The sequence below is a fragment of the Manis javanica genome, chromosome 10 (assembly GCF_040802235.1).
Source record: "Manis javanica isolate MJ-LG chromosome 10, MJ_LKY, whole genome shotgun sequence".
Classification (NCBI taxonomy): domain Eukaryota; kingdom Metazoa; phylum Chordata; class Mammalia; order Pholidota; family Manidae; genus Manis; species Manis javanica.
Genome location: NC_133165.1, coordinates 81565265 through 81587580, shown reverse-complemented (window position 1 = coordinate 81587580; position 22316 = coordinate 81565265). Strand labels below are relative to the sequence as shown.

General features: G+C 38.3%; 1 protein-coding gene, 1 long non-coding RNA gene and 1 pseudogene across 3 annotated transcripts in view; 1 reads left to right on the top strand and 2 right to left on the bottom strand.

The window, feature by feature from the left end:
• The window catches only part of LOC118966879 (uncharacterized), a 112712-nt gene that overhangs the window by 54587 nt on the left and 35809 nt on the right, over positions 1–22316 (bottom strand). The window lies entirely within an intron of this gene.
• On the top strand, positions 1489–4700 carry LOC140843765 (olfactory receptor 6C70-like). Its single transcript, XM_073214190.1, has one exon. It carries the CDS (start codon positions 3498–3500, stop codon positions 4452–4454), a length of 957 nt encoding a protein of 318 aa, XP_073070291.1. The 5' UTR covers positions 1489–3497; the 3' UTR covers positions 4455–4700.
• Positions 16932–17866, bottom strand: LOC108383618 (olfactory receptor 6C2-like; annotated as a pseudogene).

Genomic DNA, 22316 nt, shown 5'->3' with positions numbered 1-22316 from the left:
CCTTTTTAAAATCTGGCCCATTTACATGTTTTCACTTCCTTTCCCAATATATTTATAAAGAATACTCCAACCTAAATCTACGCCCAAAGAATACAGGTCACACATGTAAACGCTGAAAGCAAGAGAAGGAATTTAACCAAAGCTCCAGAGGTTGGGCTTGCTTTGCTTCCACCTTCCTGGGCTCTGTATTTGCTCTGCCAATTTCAGCCATTGTTATGCAATGTCCTTTGCAGATTTATTCTAAACTACCCAACAAAAACATAATTTTTTATGCCCCATGGACAGCAGAAGCTCTTTTAAATTTTTTTACCTGAATTTTCAGGAGATCCCCTCAAATTTGTAGAGGTGTTCTAAGTATTAGTGACCATTCACAAGCCCCTCCCAGAGGAAACTGATAACTTAACTTTCTGTTAGTCCCTCCTATAAATGATAAACTGGTGACAATATCCAGGGAACAGCAGAGGAGGGAAACCGCGTTTCATGATGCCCCTTCCCTTGCAAATCCAAACCCACTGCTTATTGATCCTTTCTCTTCTGGGAATAACTGTTTCTCTCTGACTTGTCTCATTTGCATCCTAAGACCTTGACTTGGCTTTCTGCCTGCCTGGGCCATGCAAGTGGTGGTTTGTTCCTTGGTGATCTTTGGGAGTCACTCTAGATCTTCTAAATAGTTTGCACTCTCTTTGAGGATGCCTCTTGGGTCCGCGGGGTTATTTGATACTATCAGAAATGTTTACTGTTCCAGCATATTTACTTGAAACCTGACAAGATGTTTAGAAGGATATAATAACTTTATGAAAAAAAAATCAGTGTCAAGTTCACATTGATAGAGACTGACAGAAATGTTTTATAAGTTTTCTCCCCTTAGTTAAAGGTACACAGAGGGAAATAATAACATTTCAACATGAATGGAGGTGTCAGCCTTTGTTACATAGATGGAAAAACAATTCTTTGAAGATTTTAAAAGAGCTGTCCTATTTTGCAAACCTAATCTCCACAGGGTAGAGGTTTGAGCTCTAGAACCAATTTAATGCACACCTATTTTTACTAATCTCTAGACCTCCCCATCATTCCAAAGGGCCTGTATATATAATATAGATATAATAAAAGATCAGGACATTGGAATAAAATTGTCCTGTAGTTAAGACAATAAAGAAAATTAAAATAACTACCATAAAATTCTTTTTTAAAAAACAAAAACTTGCATAGTTTCTCTGTGCCTTTGTAATATAGATTTTCTTCCCCCATCTACTCTAGGACATAAGAGTCAGTCTTTGAAATTCAAAGCCTTAGAAACAGTTTCTCATCTGAGAAAATTAAAGGGGAGGCAGAGAAGGACACAGAGATTTTAGGAACGGGGCAAAAAAAATCTCCACAGATATTAGTTTGCATGTGTCTGTACTTTTCTGTGTGTGTGTGTGTGTGTGTGTGTGTGTGTGTGTGTGTGTGTGTGTGTGTATACTGTAAATGTGAAATTTTCTTCTCTCTCATTGGTTTTCCTAAAATTAATTTGTAACAATTCAACTGACTTCATTTAAAGATAAGTACTTGTAAAAATTGGGCATTCTAAAACTCTCTCAGAAGTTCTGAAAGAAACTAACCCAAATGTTTTTCGAGTTCATGGGATCTGGGATAATATTTGATATTAAAACTAATTTAAGGTTGTTGCTTAATTATAATAAACCTCTTAAGGATTATCAGCATTAAAATGAAAATGTCTATTATGTCTCAGTTTACTTCAAGTGAAATAAGTTGGCATTATCTGTTAGAAAATGGTTTTTAAAAAAACGTCCTGGGATAATGGCTGACCTTACCTGATGTCTCATGAAGTTTTCATGGGCAGTCTAACATAACCGGGAGCAAATGATTTAGATAGACGTAAGTGGAGGAAGAGTTTATAGAAAACTTTTTACAACAATTACATTTCATAGTGTAGATACTTATGAACAGCTCCTCAGGTTTTTTTTGGTAAACTGCCCCTAAAGTTTTGTCAAGCTAAATGGTGAGGTAAGTTAAATTCATTGAATAACTAGATCATAAGCTAAAATAATAAAACCTTACTTACTGAACATAGGTTTATCTACTTTTGGCTTCCTTATTACAGAAAAACTAAAAATAAATGTGGGTCTGTTAGCATACATTTTTTGTTCTTTATTAAAAAATTGTACATAATTTAACTTCAGGTTTTTTTTTCTCCTGTTAACATGTCTCATATCCATTTGATTTTTAATTTTCTTTGTAGAAAATTCTTCATTCCCAAGAATGATAATTCTAAAGGAGAGAATATGTATTCTTTGGCTTATTTGTGGGTTTTTCTTCCTTTCTTTTTGTCTTTTAGGGAAAGTATTAATGATAAACTCAATAAGGAAATAGTCCAATTGATCTACAATCTAGTTCATAAAACATTCTGAGGAAGGAGACAGAAAAGAAGAGGAAGAAGGAAAAAAAGAAAAAGTCCTCATATAGGTCTTATAAGCAATGTAGCTGATTTCAAAAATGTGTAAGGAGTTGAAAACCCCTATTTAAAATGTGGTTGCAAGAGTGTGTATGTTTTTTCAATTACAAAGGATTTCTCACTTTTATTTATATTTATGTTTTAAAGATTTTCTTATTCGTTAAAGCTATCAGTTATTATAACTGCAACTTTAAAAGTAACCTGAATAAATAGATACCTTCTTTAATTTTGTAAAAGGATTTTACCTTTAGGTACAAGATTGGACAGATGATCTATGAAACTCCTTTTAGCTCTATGATATTAGGACTACAGTCTATATCTTTCAGGTTCCATTTGCAATTCTCTAACTTGCCACCCAATTGGCCTGGGTTGTACTGAGTTCTGCACATATTGTGTGTTATATGCTCCTTCTTTAGAAGGAAATTGCATGCCCTCTTCACACATAATTACCATAGGATAATTTAAGTGAATTCATAAACATTCTGAAGTCTATCCATGTCTCAAGGCTAGGACTTTTTAGTGGATATTCAGTATGATAAAGTTAAAAAGATAAAATTAAAAACAGCACAAGTGTGGAATTTATATGACTTGGAGTTCAGGACCCAACTGAATTACAAACAAAGTTATTTCCCCATTTGTCTATGAACTTGTAAACTTTGTATAAAAATAAATGGCTAGATTTCACCAAAGTTATTCAAACAGTTGTTTGAGTGTCCTGGGCATTTATATTTATTAAAGATTCATCAACTTTTTGTTACAAAGCTGGGGTTTAGGTACATATTCCAGAAAACTTCAATCTGAGTCTAGATTTCCTTCTCATGAAAGTGGAGAGAGTAACGTTCTTCTCAAAGAGGGTTGCTGCAGATGTTAATAAGGATATTTATGTGAATCTCCACACATAGTGCCTGGCACATTGTTGGTGATCAATGTATGTTAGCTTCTCTCTCACTCTTTGTTATTTCTTAATGACTACAATAGTTAATCCTTACTATTTTTTTTTTTACTTTTTTTGTCTAGCTTTGATAAAATTCATAAGAGAGAAATGAGAAACCATTCAATGCAGACAAAGTTCATTCTTTTGGGTCTGACAGATAACCCTGAGTTGCAAATTGTAGTTTTCCTCTTTCTATTTTTTACCTACATATTTAGCGTCACAGGAAACTTAACCATCATTATTCTTACTCTTCTGGATTCCCACCTTAAGACACCAATGTATTTCTTCCTAAGGAATTTTTCCCTTTTAGAAATCTCATTCACAACTGTTTGTATTCCAAGATTTCTGGTGAGCCTTGTAACAAAAGACAGGACTATTTCCTATATGAGTTGTATGACTCAGTTATTTTTTTTCATCTTTTTGGGAGTAACTGAATTTTACCTTCTGGCTGCCATGTCCTATGACCGCTATGTGGCTATATGTAAACCCCTGCATTATACCACCATCGTGAGCAACAGAGTTTGCTACCAACTTGTATTCAGCTCCTGGGTAACTGGATTCCTGATTATCTTTCCTCCAATGATCTTGGGACTCAAGTTGGAATTCTGTGCTTCCAATGTCATTGATCATTTTATTTGTGATTCATCTCCCATCCTGCAGATCTCTTGTTCTGATACACATTTCCTAGAGCTAATGTGTTTTCTCTTGGCTATTGTCACACTAATGGTCACACTGATGTTAGTGATTCTCTCTTATGGCTACATCATCAAAACAATTCTCAAATTCCCTTCTATTCAGCAAAGGACCAAAGCCTTTTCTACCTGTTCTTCCCACATGATTGTAGTTTCCATCTCTTATGGTAGCTGTATCTTCATGTACATAAAACCATCAGCAAATGATAGAGTGACTTTAAGCAAAGGAGTAGCTGTGCTCAATACCTCAGTTGCCCCCTTATTGAATCCTTTCATTTACACCTTAAGGAACCAGCAAGTGAAACAGGCATTTAAGGACATGGTCCAGAAACTTTCATTTGGTCAAACAAATGAGAAAATTCTAAAAAAATGAGTAAAATATTGCCCTACCTTGATTTACTTTGTCTGATTCTACAAATTTGCAGACTATATTAGTAATTTCAGCTGATTTGGGGCCTCCTTCCATGTTATTATTTCTGGCTAAAATTATATATTACAGATCTGCTCCTTTATAAATTTCAGAAATATACAATTTTAGATGTGATAGTTTTCATAGATCATAGTGGATGAAACATGTTTCAACAAGGCTCTGTATGAGCTTGCACACCAGATGCCATTCTAGACCTTGGCATATAAATGGAATGATTGTAGCTAGAATAATATTTTTAGGGCTAAAATTATATATTACAGATCTGCTCCTTTATAAATTTCAGAAATATACAATTTTAGATGTGATAGTTTTCATAGATCATAGTGGATGAAACATGTTTCAACAAGGCTCTGTATGAGCTTGCACACCAGATGCCATTCTAGACCTTGGCATATAAATGGAATGATTGTAGCTAGAATAATATTTTTAGGACAAAAATGACTATCTGAAAGTGTAGGGACCAAGGGCAGGTTGCCTCAAGATGTATCATTGTGACAGGAAGATTATTTGGATCTGAAAAGCATCGAGGTGCAAAAGACTCAAATACAAACTTTCTTCTTCCTCCTAACTGCCTAAAAGAATTTGGACAGAAAAACCCACTCCAGGAAGATAGCTATTACCAGAGATAGCTTACATTACGATAGGCCTAGTAGACAGGGAGGAATTTAGCAAAATCTGTCTGTTAAAATTCCTCTCCATGTCACATTGTTTTCCATTGCCCAACAAACACTTGTTTACCAAACATCTGCTCTCATCTTCCTGTGAATTACTTTCCTCTCCTTTGAAGTCCCAGACCCTTACCACTCTTCTCCTTAGTTCAGGATGGCATATATACCTCATTTTATTCCCTGTCTTGAAATCTCATGTCTGTCTGGATTCTTCACATATATGTAATTAAATTTGATTGTCTCCTATAAACATATATCATGTCAATTTGATTCTTAGGCCAGTCAGAAGAAACATTGAAGGTAGAAGAACATTTTTCCTTCCCAATAATATTTTATTCTCATCAATTGAGCCTTTGGTGATATTACTGGTAATGATAACAATCCAGGCTAACCTCAGAAAGATCAGTGTAGTCAGCAGGATATCATCATTTTTGTTAACCAAGTTGATTTTAATGTGGTAAGAAATTCTGAATACATTAATGCAAATTCCCTAACATGAATGGTGATGTTTACCCTTTATTGAAGGAAATGTCAAATGAATACCAGAGGTCAAATTCAGAGTCTCTGCAAGAGATAATGTACTGGAATTTCCTCTAAAATCCAGTAGAAAATTAGCTTATATAAAATACAAAATTACTTGCTGTAACTTCCCAGGGGGCCAGGGGAGGGAGGGGACATATGTTTCCGAGCCTGGGGCAAATTACCTTTGAAGCCAAAATCAGTCAAAGGGAGAAATAAAGAGGGAGAAACCTGTTTATTGCTTACAAGCCATCATCCACTTCTGTTTGCCTGTGTCTCTCATGACCCCAGCTCCAAAAGTGGAGCCACCCCAACCTCTCTGGTCCACACAAACCCTTGTTCCCCTTTGGAATCACCTATTGATATGGAGATGGACTACTTCTCTCCATCCCTTGGAAACGTCTACTGACATGGAGGACTAAGGCTAGGCAAGAGATTGTGGAAATATTGGAATTTTTCCCCCAATTGGTTTTTTTTCTTTTTTTTTTTTACCCCCACCCCTCCCCACTTGTTTTTTATTTCAAAACATAAACCTCTGTATATTTCTTTGGAATTTTGACTTGGCATATAGGAATATCTGAGATAGGAAACAGTATTTACCAGATTGATTTTGTTCAAGCTCTTGGAAACCTAATGTGTGAAATAGACAAATTTGACTCTGCCAATAGAATAAAAATGAAAGTATATATGGTGACATGAGTTGAAAATATATTCTACACTATAACCCAAAATCTTCATCAATAACAAAGATAAGTTACAAAATTTTTCCTTCAATAATCTATAAATATTGTACAATGCTTGTTAAAATCAAAATTCTAAATTTCAGTGTATTTATACCTAGCTGCCCTGGCCCATTATCCATGTTATACTGTAAGCAATTTGGCAAACAAGATGCAGTCTCTAAATATTATTTCCCACTGAGAGGAACCGGAGCTTCATGGAGAGAGTTCTTTCCAGGTTAAGGCAAAGAAACTAAAACTTCATACTGCTTTGCTCAGCGTTTGTACCAATTGACATTCCTACCAACAGTGTAGCAGGGTTCCCTTTTCTCCTCATCCTCACCCAGCACTTGGTATTTCTTGTCTTTTGGACAGTGGACATTCTGACTGGTGCAGGTGATAGCTCATTGCGGTTTGGATTTGCATTTCCCTGATAATTAGCAGTGTGGAGCATCTTTTCATGTGCCTGTTGGCCATTTGTATTTCTTCTTCGGAAAAGTGTCTGCGCAGGTGATCTGCCCACTTTTTAATTGGATTATTTGATTTTATGGTGTTGAGGCATGTGTGTTCTTTATACATTTTGGATGATAACCCCTTATCAGGTTAATCATTTAAGAATATATTCTCCCATACTGTATGTTGTATTTTTGTTCTGTTGATGGTATCCTTTGCTGTACAGAAGATTTTTAGTTTGATATAGTTCCACTTATTCATTTTTTATTTTGTTACCTTTGCCTGAGGACATTTGTACAGGAAAAAATGTCACATACCTGTTGTTCAAGAGATTTGACTGTTTTCCTCTAAGAGGTTTACAGTTTCATATCTTAAATTCAGGTCTTTTATCCATTTTGTTTACTTTTTTTAGGGAGTTAGATAATAATCCAGTTTCATTGTCTTGCATGTAGCTGTCCAGTTTTACTAACACCAGTTATTGAAGAAGCTGTCATTTCCCCATTGTATATTCCTGTCTCCTTTATTGTATAATAGTAATTCTACTTCTAGGAATTTATTTGAAGAAAACAAAAATCCCTGATTCAAAAATATATATGCACGCCTATGTTTATCACATCATTATTTACAATAGCCCAAATATTGGAGCACATAAGTGCCCAACAATAGATGAATGAATAAAGAAGATGTCATACTCATAAACAATGGAATATCATTCGGCTTCAAAAAAAAGATATCCCGCCATTTGCAATAACAAGGATGGATCTAGAGGATGTAATAATGCTCAGTGATATAAGCCTGGTGGAGAAAGATGAAAACCATATGATTCCACTTGTCTGTGGAATATAAAACCAAAACAAAGCATAAGGACCATGATAGCAGGAGACTCAAAGACACTGAGAAGAGACTGGTGGTCACTACGGGGGACTAGTTTGGGCAGGGAGGGTGAGGGGGATAGAGGGGCACAAAAGTTCTCAGTCATAATGTAAACTGGTTACAGGGATAATAGTACAGCATGGAGAATATAGGTGATGATTCTGTAACATCTTCCTATGTTGATAGACAGTAACAACAATAGAAGAGGTGAAGATTTAATAATAGGGTAACTGTTAATATGAACCACTCTGCTGTATGTTTGAATCCAATATAAGATTGTATATCAACTATACTACAATAAAAAAATAACTAAACCTGTAACATCTTATTGCAACAGAAGGAAAAAAGATAGTAAAAATGTCCTATAAGGAAATAAGACCCAATTTTAATCCTACCTGCTGACATAAAAAGGGACACTTGGAGCATTCAAATGTAATGATTACTCTAACAGGTTCAAAAAAATAAAATACATTAAAAAATCAATGTGTATGTAGCTTTTAAAAGGAAACTGATCATCAGTGGAAGTTCTTAGGACATCAAATTTCTACCCCAGAACATGGCTAAAGGAGGGAATGTTGATGCCCTATATCCTCCCTTGGAATCAGATAGTTTATCAAATAAGACATGAATTCACAGTAATACAAATGAAAAAATGCTTTCAACCAATTAACAGAAGAATGAACCTCGACAATGCATTAGTATGTGCTAAACACCATTTGTAAATATTCATAATAGAGATGTGAGGCTGCCGAGACCTGAACACACTGATCAATCTAAGCATTGTAAAAAGCATGTCAAATGGACATTAAGGCTCATGATGTGGTGCTATGGAAAACATACAGCCTCACCTATCTACAATCTTGCTAAAAATACTAATATAAATCTAACTGATAATTTAATATAACATGTGAGAAGAAATGGGGTGATGGAGAAACAAGTTAAGTGTTACCATAAGAAAACAGTCAGTTTAACCAAGGATGTCATATAACACAAATGACCTAATTTCTCCCTGAATTAAAGAATGAAAAAAAAAAGAAAGGCCCAGAGGGAAATTTTCAAATGTTGTAACATAACAACTAAATGTGATGTGTTAGATGTTGATCCAAATACCTTACTTGCAAGAGAAACAAAAATAAAAAACAAAATGTCTTTATGTGAGCCAGGGAAATATGAACACACACTAAATATAAAAATCTATTATGATTTATTGATAATATTGTGTGGATAAAATTGCAATATTTCCAGAATCTCTCACCTGGCCTTAGTTCTTCCCCATATCAATCGGTGGTTCCAAAGGGTAGAGAAAAGTAGTCCATCTCCATATCAATATGAAATACAAGGGCAAGTGAGGGTATGCAGAGGCCAGAGTGGTTGGCTGGGGTCCCTTTTTGGAGCTGGGTCACAAGAGACACAGGCAAGCAGAAGTGGACACCTGCTTGTAAGCAATAAGCAGCTTTATCTCTTCTTCTTCCACTTTATTTTTCCCTTTGACTGATTTCAGTTTCAGGTAGTTTGCCTGGGATAGGAAAACATTTCTCCCCCATAGTTTCATCCGATGGTAGTTCACAGAAGCTCAAAACCTGAAATCTGTCTTCATGGGTACAATTCTTAGGTGGGTTGCCCCTGGAGATGATGGAAAGAGACCTGGAATCCCCTCCGTGCATGGTGGGGAGGCCCTAGTGGCTGCAGTGGTGGAGGGTACAGCTTCACGGAAGGGCCCCCTATCTATGGGGCTTCCAACTGGGGAGCCCCTAGTGGGGAATTGGTCTATGGTGAACCACTTGCTAGAAGGGTGGAACCTTCCCCAGTTGGGTAGGGGTGGAGACACTGGAAGCTCTGGAATTAGTCCTCATGAGATAGAAGACTGTTCAGAGGCCCTGAGGGGTCGTGTAGCAGCCAGGATGGTGGGGTGTCTGTTTCTCGAGATAGTGGAAGGGGGTTTCAGGAGAAAGAGACACTTCAGTGATGCTTGGGGGAACTGTGTGATGATCTATAGGATGCCCTTAAGAAAGAGAGACAGCTATTGATAAGGCAGGTTGTACTCCTGGAAGATACGTTAGCAGCGAGGGATGAGGCAGCAGGAGCAGCTGTGCTGAGGGAGGCCATGGGGGAGGGGGAGGAAAGAGCAGTGATGACAGCCCCAGAGATGGTAGAGGAGATGCTGGGGGAGGGGGAGGGGCTGGGGCTGAGAGTCCGTCTGTTGCCAAGGCCACTACCAAGGAACTAGCTCCTCTCGTATTAAAAACCTGCCCCGTTGTAATTAGGAAAGTAAAAAGGCAACAACCAAGGGCTCCTCAGAGGGAGGAGCTGCCCCTCCCCAGGCTGTGGAGCACTCCGTTCTCCTCCCCTATACCCTGATGAGCTGGGGGACATGAGCATCAGGTTTCAGCAGAAGACACTGGAACCTCTGCGTGCATGGCTTTTGCATCTCTGGGATACGGGGGTGGAAAACATTGTTATGTCATGTTCTGAAATGGGTAGTCGGGCCCTCCTGATGACTCACCCTTCCCTCTGGCGGTGGCTCAGGGATTCAGGTGCTTCTGGATTTTCTGAGAGCAGCCATGAGAGCAGTTTGGCCAATCAGGGCAATTTACCATATTTACCCACTAGCTGGAAAACCTATGCAGAGCTCCAGCAGGTGTTACGTGACTTGGGAATGAAAAATATCTTCTATAATATGGACTCCAGAGCCCCGATGAGGAGTTGTGCAACACAGAATGAGAAATCTGGTGCTGCATACAGCTCCCCCATGTCTCTTTGTGTCCCTAGTGACTATTCTCGTCTGCAACGTAGGGCAACCCAAACTGAGGCTACTTGTACTTTAGCTGAAATGGGGAGGTCAGAGCCTGGAAGGAAATACAGGCTACAACTGAAAGGAGAGGTGTGATAGGCCTCGTGAAGGCCTCAAGGACCCAGATGTGAGTTGGTTTAATAAAAATCAAGGGTTGTGAAAGAAAAACTTGATGGGAAGCCCAGCAGAATATTGTTAGAACTGTGGCACCAATTACAGCCAGAGCAGCAGTTCCAGCTGCTGAGGTCCATGACATGGAAACCCGAGTCAAGGCCTCATGCCCAGCCTGTGCCCCTGAAAAACTTCCCGGGGGACAGTACTAAGGATTTCCTGGGCTATCACCCCCACAAGAGGACAATTGGACATTACGGTTAGACTGAGGGATGGGTCAAGGTTCCCATCTTGGGGGACATGGCGGGAACCAGAGGCCACATGCAGAATAAGCAATTCATTGGTCCCCTGTGAATGTACAATGTGTCCTGGTGCTAGTGGACACAGGAACTGCGTGTTCCCTGATTTATGGCAACTTTGAGCATTTTCCCAGGACCCCTGCTTTGATAGATAGCAATAGGGATAAGGCATTTAGAGTGAAGAAAGCCCAAATTACATTGGGAATAAGGCATTAACCTCCAAAGGAGTATATGTGTACATTTCTCCCATCCCTGAATATATTTTGGGGGTAGATATCCTGCAGAGCCTGTGGTTACGGACCACTGCAGGTGAGTTCAGACTGAGCATATGTGTAGTAAAGGCAGTTCTGAGGGGACATGCTAAGCACCTGCCTGTAGCTCTGCCTGTACCTTGGTGGGTGACTAATAGTGAGCAGTATATATTGCCTGGGGACACAAAGAATTGGAGAAACTTTACAGGAGTTGGAGAAGGTGGGAATCATAAAGCCCACTCATAGTCCTTTTAATTCCCCAGTGTAGCCAGTGAAAAAGCTGGATGGCTCCTGGCAAATGACTGTGAACTACAGAGAATTGAATAAAGTCAAAATCCCTTTGCATGCTGCTGTCCCCTCTATAGAAACCACTCTACAGAAACTCAATCAGTCATGAGCTGGGCATGTACCATCATGGTGTAGACCTTGCTAATGCTTTCTTCTCTATGGACATAGCACAGGAAAGTCAGGAACTGTCTGCATTCATGGGAGAAGGCTGGCAGTGGACATTCATTGTCCTTCCACAGGTATACTTCCACAGTCCCACCATCTGTCATGGACTTGTAGCCCAGGACTAGGCCACATGGAAGAAAATGCAAACAGTGTGGTCTTATCACTGCATTGATGATATTATGCCCTAGTCTGATTCTCCTTCAGATTAAGAAGTTCTTAGATTGATGCAACATCTGCATGAGAAAGGATGGGCTGTGAACAGCACCACAGTTCAGGGACCTCATTTGTCTGTAAAATTCTTGGGGGTTGTCTGGTCAGGTAAAACTAAGTTATTCTTGAAGTAGTCATACACAAGGTCCAGGCTTCCCACACCCCTACCACTGTGGCAGTCTTACATGAGTTTCTGGGTCTCTTGGGCTACTAGAGAGTGTTTATCCTGCACTTGGCACAAGTTCTGAAGCCCTTATACTGGTTGATATGAAAGTACATAAGATAGGAGTGATTTTACTGCTGCCAAGCAGTCAGTCAACGCCATACAGGCCTTGAGTGTAATGGACTCACCAAGGCCCTGGGAGCTAGATGTTCATGTAACTGAAGATAGTTATGGATGTGGTCTTTAGTAGCGGCTTCAGTGGACACGCCAACCTATTCAATTCTGTTCACAGCTATACAAAGGAGCAGAGGCCTGGTACAGCTTGGTAGAGAAGCAACTGGCTACTCTGTACCATGACTTGCTGGCTACAGAGCCCATCACTGAAATAGCTCCAACCAAGGTAATAAACACCTATCCCATATCGGGGTGGGTATGATACTGTATCCAAAGGCCATGGAATGGCATGGCACAGATGCCTACACTGGCCAAATGGGGCACACATTTACAGCAGTGTAGTACTCATTCTACTAGCCCCTTGAGTGGAGAACTCCGATACTCATTGAGGCCAGTGACTTATATCAGTGGAAAGCAGGAAGAACTTGCTTTTAAGCCAGTGGTAGCCAAAGACCTTAAAAGGATTGGAAAGCCCCTATGCCTGAAGATGCTTGGTATACAGACAGCTCCAGTTGTAGACAGCCCCAGGTGGAGGGCTGTGACTTTCCATGCTAAGATTGAGATGATATAGATAGGGGACGGAGATAGAAGAGTAGTCAGTGGTCTGAGTTGTGGGCAGTAGGGATCATCCAGGAGCCCTCCCGTATAATTGTCTGCACTGCGAGCTGAGCCATCTATTGGGGCTTGACCCTGTGGTTACCGACATGGTACCATGCCAGCCGGGTGTTTGGTCACCATCTCCTTTGGGGGCAATGGTTGTGGCAAGAACTATGGGCCTTAGTCAGCCTATGACAGTTACTGTATATCATGTGACTGCCCATTTGCCTTTGGCACCTCCAGGGAATGATGAAGCAGACACATTGGTCCAGGTGCACTGGCTAAAAGCAAAGCCTGCCTCTGATGTAGTCCAATGGTTACATCAGTGTTTCTTGTATGTGGGGTACAAGATAATGTGGGCTGTAGCCCATTGGTGGGGCTTGCCATTGACCTCTGAAGAAGTCAGAAGTTCCCAGAAGGAGCGCCTTCTGTGCTCTAAGAGGGACTTACACTGTGTCCCCAACAACATGGGACAATAGTAAAGGGACCAATGCATCATGTCAGGTGGCAGATAGACTGTATTGGGCCTCTGCCCATATCAGAAGGATATTGGTATGCCATAACTTGTGTGGACATGGCTACTGGACTTTTCGTTGCTTTTCCTGCACATCGTGCAGATCAGCAAATGACCAAAAGGAGCCTAGAACGTCTCTTTGAAGCCTATGGCCAGCCGCAGGTGATTGAGAGCAATCAAGGCACCCACTTTACTGGGCATGTGTTACAAGAATGGGTGTAAGAATTAGGAATAAAGTGGAAGTTTCATCTACCATGTAACCCTACCCAGGGCAGGCATGATAGAGAGGAACAATGGTCTGTTGAAATTTGGCCTGAAGTCAGACACCAGTAGTCTACAGGGCTGGTCAGTTTGCTTATGGACAGTGTTATGGTGTTTGAATTAGAGGTCCCCAAAAGCAGCCTAGAGCCCTGTGGACATGCTAACACACATTGCTCTCTCTCCTACACAAGTGTATGTGCAAACCAACGTGGAATTATCAAGGCCAGGATATGGCCGGCAGAGCAACACCCTGCTGCCAGCCCCAACTGCGTCAGACCTCAGAGACTGCTGAGTGGATGTGGCTTTGGACATTTCAACACATGGACCAGTGATGCTGGTCCTCCTGGCACCTTGGGGAAATGGCCTGGAAGCTGGCCTCCTCTGTTGTCCTTTGTAACATCAGAGTTACCCAAATATTGCGTTAGTGTACCCAAAACATCTGAGAGGTAAGAGCATCAGAGGAGTTTTTATTTTATCTTTATAGCCAGTGCATGTACCTCCCGTAGCCCTATCTATGTATTGACCCATCTAAAACTTCCACAGGGTGGGGGTTCAAAGTCTGGTACACTAGACCAAGATGAGACCCCATTCCTGCCACTGTCCTATCACAGCACCACTCTCTTGCATGCATTCTGCCTGATGGACAAGATTTGCTTATGCTGATATCATTAAAAGATGAATCTTATCATCCTTAAGGTTATTTTCTTCTACCGGCCCTGTGGCCTCGACCCGCCCCCAGCTGCAGTTGCTGCATGATGACTGCTCTGAACTCCCTACCTGTTTAACTACTGCCTGCCTGTGGAATGGGTGAGCTATGGACTTAGTCTGCACAAGACTTTGAAACTAGCTGAATCCTCCTGCTTGAGGATATTCTTGATTTTACTGTTATTGCTAATGTATGTTATTCGTATGGTTACAATGCTCCAGTTTTCTCCCACATATGCCATTGTGGAAGATGGGGAAAGATTAGATTGTGATGTGAGATTTCTGGAGGGTGAGCTGTGGGTAAAATTGCAATATTTCCAGAATCTCTCACCTGGCCTTAATGCAGCTCCACATCAATAGGTATTTCCAAGAGGTGGAGAGAAGTAGTACAACCTATAGCAATACATGATTACATGGGGGAGCAGGGCCTACCTGGAATGGACACATTTGGTGGGGTCCCTTTTTCTGTAGCCTGGGCAAGCAGAAGTGGATGACTGCTTGTAGGCAATTAACAGGTTTCTCCCACTTTATTTCTCCTTTTGACTGACAGAGTTTCCAGAATTTCCCACCTGGCCTTAGGCCATTTTCATACCAGCATGTGTGTACAACAGCAGAGCCTCTGGTCAATCTGGGTCAAGGGGTGGAGAGACAGTATTTTGCCCCCAGCTGGGAAAATATTCCCTTGGAGTTCCAATCAATATTATAAATTTCCAACAAATTTTGGCTTGCATTTAATTTCCTTCACATATTTAGAAATAATTATTTTAACAGAATTTTTACTTATATCCATGCCTTTCATTATCTTTTGTTCACAGATTAATGTCAAATATAACTTCTTTGGTTTTTGTTCTCACATATTTCTCATTTTGCATCATAAGAAGTTTCAAACCTCATATTGGAAAATTATCATTTATTCAACTAGTATTTGTTTGGGTGCCAGACATAAAGGATTCTAGAATTGGCATATAAAGCAGACATTCTCCGGGGCGTTTGCCATTGAGAGTAGAATAAAGACAAGTAAACATGAAATTGTGGTAGGGCAAGGAATGAAAGCAGGAGGTAAGTGGTGACACTAGCGTGAATGAGTCAGACTAACCCAGGCCTGGTCGTTCTGTTGGTGGAATCATAGGACTAGGTCAGCAAAAAATTCCTCGTGGGAATGTCATTTAAATTGGGGAGCCCTGGGAGTTTGAAAGCTGAAAAATGAGGGAAAAGTTCCAGCCTACCTGGGCCGTGATATGAGAAGTGGTTTGAGGTAAGAGAACAAGTATCAAAGGAAGTTTTCATATGTTGCACTATGTAAGCTAAAGTTGGTAGAGAATATAATGAGTAATGAAATGCTGATCTTTCTTTATGGAATCATTGTTAGGTGCTGTGGTTCTGGGGATAAGGGGTTCCCCTCTCCTGGGCAAGTTGCTATGAATCGGATGAAACCAAAAGAGGACACGGGGAATGGCAGGTTGGGAAAGAGATTTTATTGCCAACAGCTTGCTTGAGTTTGCTAGCCAGCCCTCACTCCGTCTGTCCTTTCTGGCTGTGGCTCACACTCTATCCCACAGACAATCCCTTCTATCGGGATCTCCATGGACGGGTCTTTGGAGACTGGTGTCTCCACACCAACTAGTTATCAGGAATGGAGGGGAGGAGAGAACGGCCATTGTCTCTCCACCCCTTGACCCAGATTGACCAGAGGCTCTGCTGTTGTACACACATGCTGGTATGAAAATCGCCTAAGGCCAGGTGGGAAATTCTGGAAACTCTGGCTGAAAAATTCTACTTACCCCATGGATGCATAATTTGGACACATTTTTTTCGTATTAAAAGAGCAAATCTTCACAGTGATATTAGTATTATCATTATGTTCTATTTCTTTTCTTTATTTCCAGAATACTTGGCTTACTGGTTATGAATTTATCACTCTTTTAGCCCCATATTGGTTTCCTCGGACTCAGTGCCATCTGTTTGCTTAAATTCTCTACATTCAAGATTTCACAATTTAATTGGTACATCAATATCAATTTCTTTTATGTAACTTCAGGGAATGATTTATCTTTAACAGGAAAAACCAATGCATTTCTTTCTTCATATTAATTAATTGATCTCCCTTCCATACTTTTTAAATAACTTACATATTGGATTGGATCCAGTCAATAAAATATGTGAATCTTGTGGTTTTAAAGATTCTTCAGTAATAAATGCTTCTTTCAAATTCTAAATTTTATACTTATTCTTTGTATGAAAATATATCTTGGGTGTATAAAATATTTCCTTTTTGCACACAGAAATTATTCATTCTTTTCAATATTATGTCTCTTCTTATTTCAATAAGTTTTTTTGTTTTGTTTTGTATTTTGTTTGTGTGTTTTATTTGGAGGAATGATGTGCCCCATAGCACTAATATTTTAAGACAAATTTCCCAATCCTTTCAGCATTGGTAAGGAAATGTTAAGAGTGAAGCCATGCTTCGATTTCCTGAAACACCTATTCTCACTTTTATTCACTAAGATTATAATCTCAAAGAGGTTTCTTTCTAAGGTGATGAAAGGGGTGACTTGACCAGCATCAGTACTGAATGGAAGGCCAAATCTAGATCAGAAAAGAACAAAATTAGACAGAAACTGAAGGAAATATGTTTAGGGATCGGGACAACAATGTTCCCCTAATTCCTTGTGAACAATATAAATCTTTTGACTAAGTCATGAAAAGCTTGTTTCACTTGTTTGTTCCTCAGAGTGTAAATAAATGGGTTCAGCATGGGGGAAATGGAAGTAGTGAGTATTGACACTCCCTTATTAATGGCCATTTTATCTTTTGCTGAAGGTTTGATATAAACAAAGACGCAGCTGCCATAGGTGATGGAAACCACGATAATGGGGGATGAGCAGGTGGAAAAGGCTCTTGTCCTCTGCTGTGCAGAGGGGAGTCTTAGAATTGTTCTGACGATGTACATGTAGGACAGAACCACACACACCAGAGCCATTAGGAAAGTCATCACAGCACAGACAATAACCATCTGCTCTATGAGCCATGTATCTTAGCATGAGATCTTCAGCATAGGGTTAGCATCACATGCAAAGTGGTCAATGGCATTAGAGGCACAGAATTCCAGGTCCAGTCCCAAGCTAAGTGGTAGCAGTATGATCAACAATGTAGTCACCCAACAGCAGAAGATGAGCCACTTGCAGACCCTGTAGTTCATAATAGTCATGTAATGCAGGGGTTTGCAGATGGCTACATATGGATCAAAGGACATGGTGTCCAAGAGAAAAAATTCTGCTTCTGCAAAAAACATCTGTAAAAAATAGTTGGCACACACAGCATTATAGGTAATAGTCCTGTCACCTGTTGATAAGCTGTACAAGAATCTAGGAATGCACACAGAAGTTAATAAGATTTCTAAGAAGGAGAAATTTTGGAGAAAAAAGTACATAGCAGTTTTAAGGTGAGAATCCACAAATGTGAGGATGATGATGCTCAGATTTCCAGTTATACTCAACATGTGATCAGTAGAAATATAAAAATCAGAATCTGTAGCTGAAGGTCGTCTGTCAATCCCAGAAGGATGAAACTGGTAAGAGATGTGTGATTTCTCATACCTGGGTCCTGACCTTTGCCCAATCAGCATGTAATAGTGAGGGATTAAGATCGGAGAAGGTGGTGGGAAAAATGTGTTACAATGAGTTTTGTTCAGAAAAGCCAAGCAATGTATTTTACATGTATTTTTTCTTAATGAATTTTAAAAATAATTTAAACTCTCAGCTCTGTTAATAGCATATCATCAGATTGGTTAGAATTCTGGCTTTCAAATGTTTTCACTTCAACATATGGTAAGATCGACATTTCATTTAGCAGCCCACTGTACATTCTCACACCCACACTGATACATATTCACATATGTATATCTGAAACAAAAATGTGAATAAAATATTAATAACCCTTAGGTGCCCTGCTCTCTGAAAATTTATTTTCTAATGCACCTCATTAAAAATAAATACACGAATCACCTAATACATTTTATACCGTACAAAGTAGTCATGACATGTATTTGAAAAAATACTTTTTATGGATCTTTTAAATAATAAAGTCCAAGGAGAACATTATTTTCCATGATAGTTTTTTAAATGTGCACTATCTGTTTAATTTGCACTTTGGAATAGTTTGGTTCATAGCACACTTGCACCCCTTAAGAATATTTCCCTCATCACTAAGCAAAAGTTTACTGTCACTATCTGCTGATAACCATTTTTTCCTGAATAAATTTAAAATACGTGACATGTGTTTGTGCCACAAGATGTTTCTAGATCCATCTACCAACACAGTTGAAGACCCTGCTCCACTGCACAACTCATCCTACATGGTCTACCTGTCCAGAGAAAGTTTCATCTAATCATTCGTGGTTTTTCCCTCTCCCAAGCTCCATCCATTTGCTGATTCTGACAAATTCCTGGTTCTTCATGATTCGTTCCTTTTTTCTACTTGAACTTTTCAGAGAAGTTCTTCCAAATCTCCCAATCCACATAAGGAAATTTTCATGGGTTTTTGTCACACATTGTGCTTCATAGAGGATATAAAAATTTGTTGGATACATTAGTTTTTGTCTTGTTTAATGTAGTAACCACAGAGCTATAGGGTACCAAAATACAGAATTAATTAAAGGTAATATTTCCCTCAGACCTAGATCAAGTTATATTATTTATTTTAAAACTTCTCTTACAACTCTTACTTTTGCTGTATCCCTACTGTAATCTAGGAGATTCTCATTGGGTTTTATTTTGGTGGAAGTAATGTTCTGAGTGGCTCCTAAGTCACACATAACCTGACTATATACTCAGTATTTATGTAACACCTGCATGAAGGCAAAAATAGATTTACTTGACTTTTTTCCTGTGTTTGTCAGAGAAATAGCTTTCCTTTTATGGATTCAATTCCTGCTTCCTCAGTAGACCTGCCCAAAATATAGTAACAACAGAGATTAAAAGTTTTAAATTCTGGATTTGGACCATCAACTGCTTAGTCATTATTCCTCAGCTAACACCAACTAACTACATTAATGCGTGCTAAATGATTTGTTCACCAATGCTTGGTTAGGGACATAAATAAATTGAAAAAACCTACATCATTTGGTATATAAATTCTAATTAATTGGCTATGTGAGGGTTTCGCTTAATTGCTTTAAAGTTGTCCTTTTCTTCAGAAGTGGGAGATACTCTGTACTCACCATCTGCCCATTTCCCATAGTAAATCTCCAAGAGTTTACAGGTTTTGGTAAAGAGATGCAGGGATGACCCTGGTTTGTTGTTTTAGGATGAGCCAGGCATTCCCAAGAATGTGAGCATCACACAGCTAACAATAAATTAAATGAATAGTTACAATAGATTAACAAATTAAAATAATTAAATAGACTAATAGACTTACAATATAGAAAAGGTAACATATAGAGGCCACCTACGTCTCTTTCCTTTAGTCTTAGCACAACTGTGCCTTACACAACCCTGGAAACTTTAAGCCTTGTCCTCACTCCTAAATATCTTGTAAATAATTTGACACTATTGTTTGACACTATACGTTTACTTATTTTGTCTTTTAGAAAACTTAACATTTTAGAGAGTGCAGGAATGTAAATTATGTCATCAGGTGATGTCCAATTCAAGGTTGCTTCTAGAAACCCTTCATTTCATCTATTTTAGGTGACCTACTATTTGTTGATATACAAATCCAGCCCTATCAAAGTCTCCAATCAATTCAAAATTATAAACTCTTGTTCCTTTTTACCACAATTCAATTAACTATTCCTATCTCTCCACTTTTGTAAAATATATCAAACTGTTTCTTAAAGAAGATAATTTTCTACGTCTTTCAAAGACCACAGACATTGATTTAAGCTGGCTATTTATCCCTGAGCATCCCCAGGGTTAGAAGGATGAGTAACGGTTTGCATGGGCTTGTATGTGGACAGAAGTCCCAGGTGAATTACGACCAATGTTATTAATCAATGTTTTGTGTAACCTTTTGGCAAAGATCCTGAAATAGGCAGCAGTGGGGATGCTCTCCTCAGAGAATTAAAGATTCCACAGCAATGCTTAACACAGGACTTTACACAAAATAAAAATCAAATGAAAAAGAGCAAGCCTACCTTTTCCTCCTTTTGTTCAATAACATCTGTAGCTGCTAATAGCTGTTGCAGAATATAATTACCCCTTTTTCCTTGGATAACATATTTTTACCTTAAGTATTTCTTATTATTAATAAATTAACATAGCAGAAATAGAAAAATTAAACCTAAAGGTAAAAACCACCCTTAATGTCTCCTTTATGCCTTTCCATAAGTTTCCTATGTAAACATATTCATATTAATGGGTCTATTCACAAATATGAAACATCTCTTATGGGCTGTTTTTCAAATCATTTTGATAATTGAATACTAAAAGTTCTTTTTATCTCAATAGCTATAAATTTGTATAGTCATATGGGGAGTATGTCATATTTATGTTAATATTTATGTGATATATAATTAGAAATCAATCCTAACAGTTGAAACTTTGTGATTTCTGTAAAAACTTTCACTACTATAAAAATAGTGACTATCTGAAGTTAATTTTATTACTCTATAATTTTTATTATAAATTTATGATTCTTTCTCAATCAACCTTCAGTTTTGATGCAGAATATGTTTTTGTACAAAGATATTTTTCTTCTAACAATATTTACTAGAACTGAGCATTAATTTTTTTACTTCTTATGTATTAACAACCTAATTGTTGTGTGCGTCGCAAATATTTTACCACTTTTTTGTTGGTCTTTAATTGTGTTCATGCTATTTTCTTTACATAGAATCTCATGTTACATTTCACAAAAAATTTATATTTTTCTGATCACACCTCACATTTGTCACATCCTGTATACTTTGTTTTTCTAAATTAATCATGCTATTGAATTTTTAAATTATTTTTGCCTAATATTTATCATTGTATTAATACTTAATAGAATATTTACTATTAAACACTTAATATTTAATGACAAATAATATTTGTTTAGTATATATTACTATTTAATAAAAATAAATATTTCAATATTAACCTGTAATGGTTATCTGTGAACCAGTCAAAGCAATCTACAGAAAATACAGTAAAGATGGAGATATCACACTTGCAGATTTCAAACTATACTACAAAGCTACAGTTAAATCACTATAGTCCTGCCATCAAAACAGACACATAGACCAGTGGAACTGAATACACAACCAAAAATAAACTTCCAAATACATTATTTGACAAGGAAGTCAAGAACACTCAATGGGGAAAGGAATCTTTTAAATAATAGTGCTGGGAAAACTGAATGACCACATACAGAAAAACGGAATTGGACCACGTCATACACAGCTCATGAAAATTAACTGGAAATGGATTAAAGACATGAATAAAAAACTTGCAACTGTAAAACACCTAGAATACAATATAGGGAAGAACCTACTTTACATTAGTCTTGGGAATAATATTTTTGATATGACACAAAAACAGTAACAAAAGCAAAAGTAAAAAAGACAAAATAAAAGTGAAACTTACTCATCTGACATCAAACAAAGAAAATTTTGCACAAAAGGAAACCTTCAAAAACTGAAATGACAACTTACTGGACAGGAGAACATTTTTGCAAACCATACCAGATAAACCAGATAAGCAGTATGGATGATCCTCAAAAATTCCAAAATACATAAGAAACACATACAACTCAATAACAATAACAAAAAATTTTAAAAAATCCAATTAAAAAATGGGCAGATGAACTACAAAGACATTTTTAAAAGAAGACATCCACATGGCTAACAGGTATTTGAAGAGATGATCAACATCATAAATCAGGGAAAGGGAAATGCAAATCAGAACCACAATGAACTATCACCTCCCACCTGTTAGAAAAGTTGTCATCGAAAAAAAAAAAAAAACAAATGTTGGTAAGGATGCCAAGAAAAGGAAACCCTTTTCTTGTGGGAATATAAATTGGTCAGTCATTATAGAAAATGGTATGGATGGTGCTCAGAAAATTA

Coding starts and splice junctions, on each gene's coding strand:
- LOC140843765 (XM_073214190.1), top strand. CDS start 3,498: ATGAGAAACCATTCAATGCAGACAAAGTTCATTCTTTTGGGTCTGACA.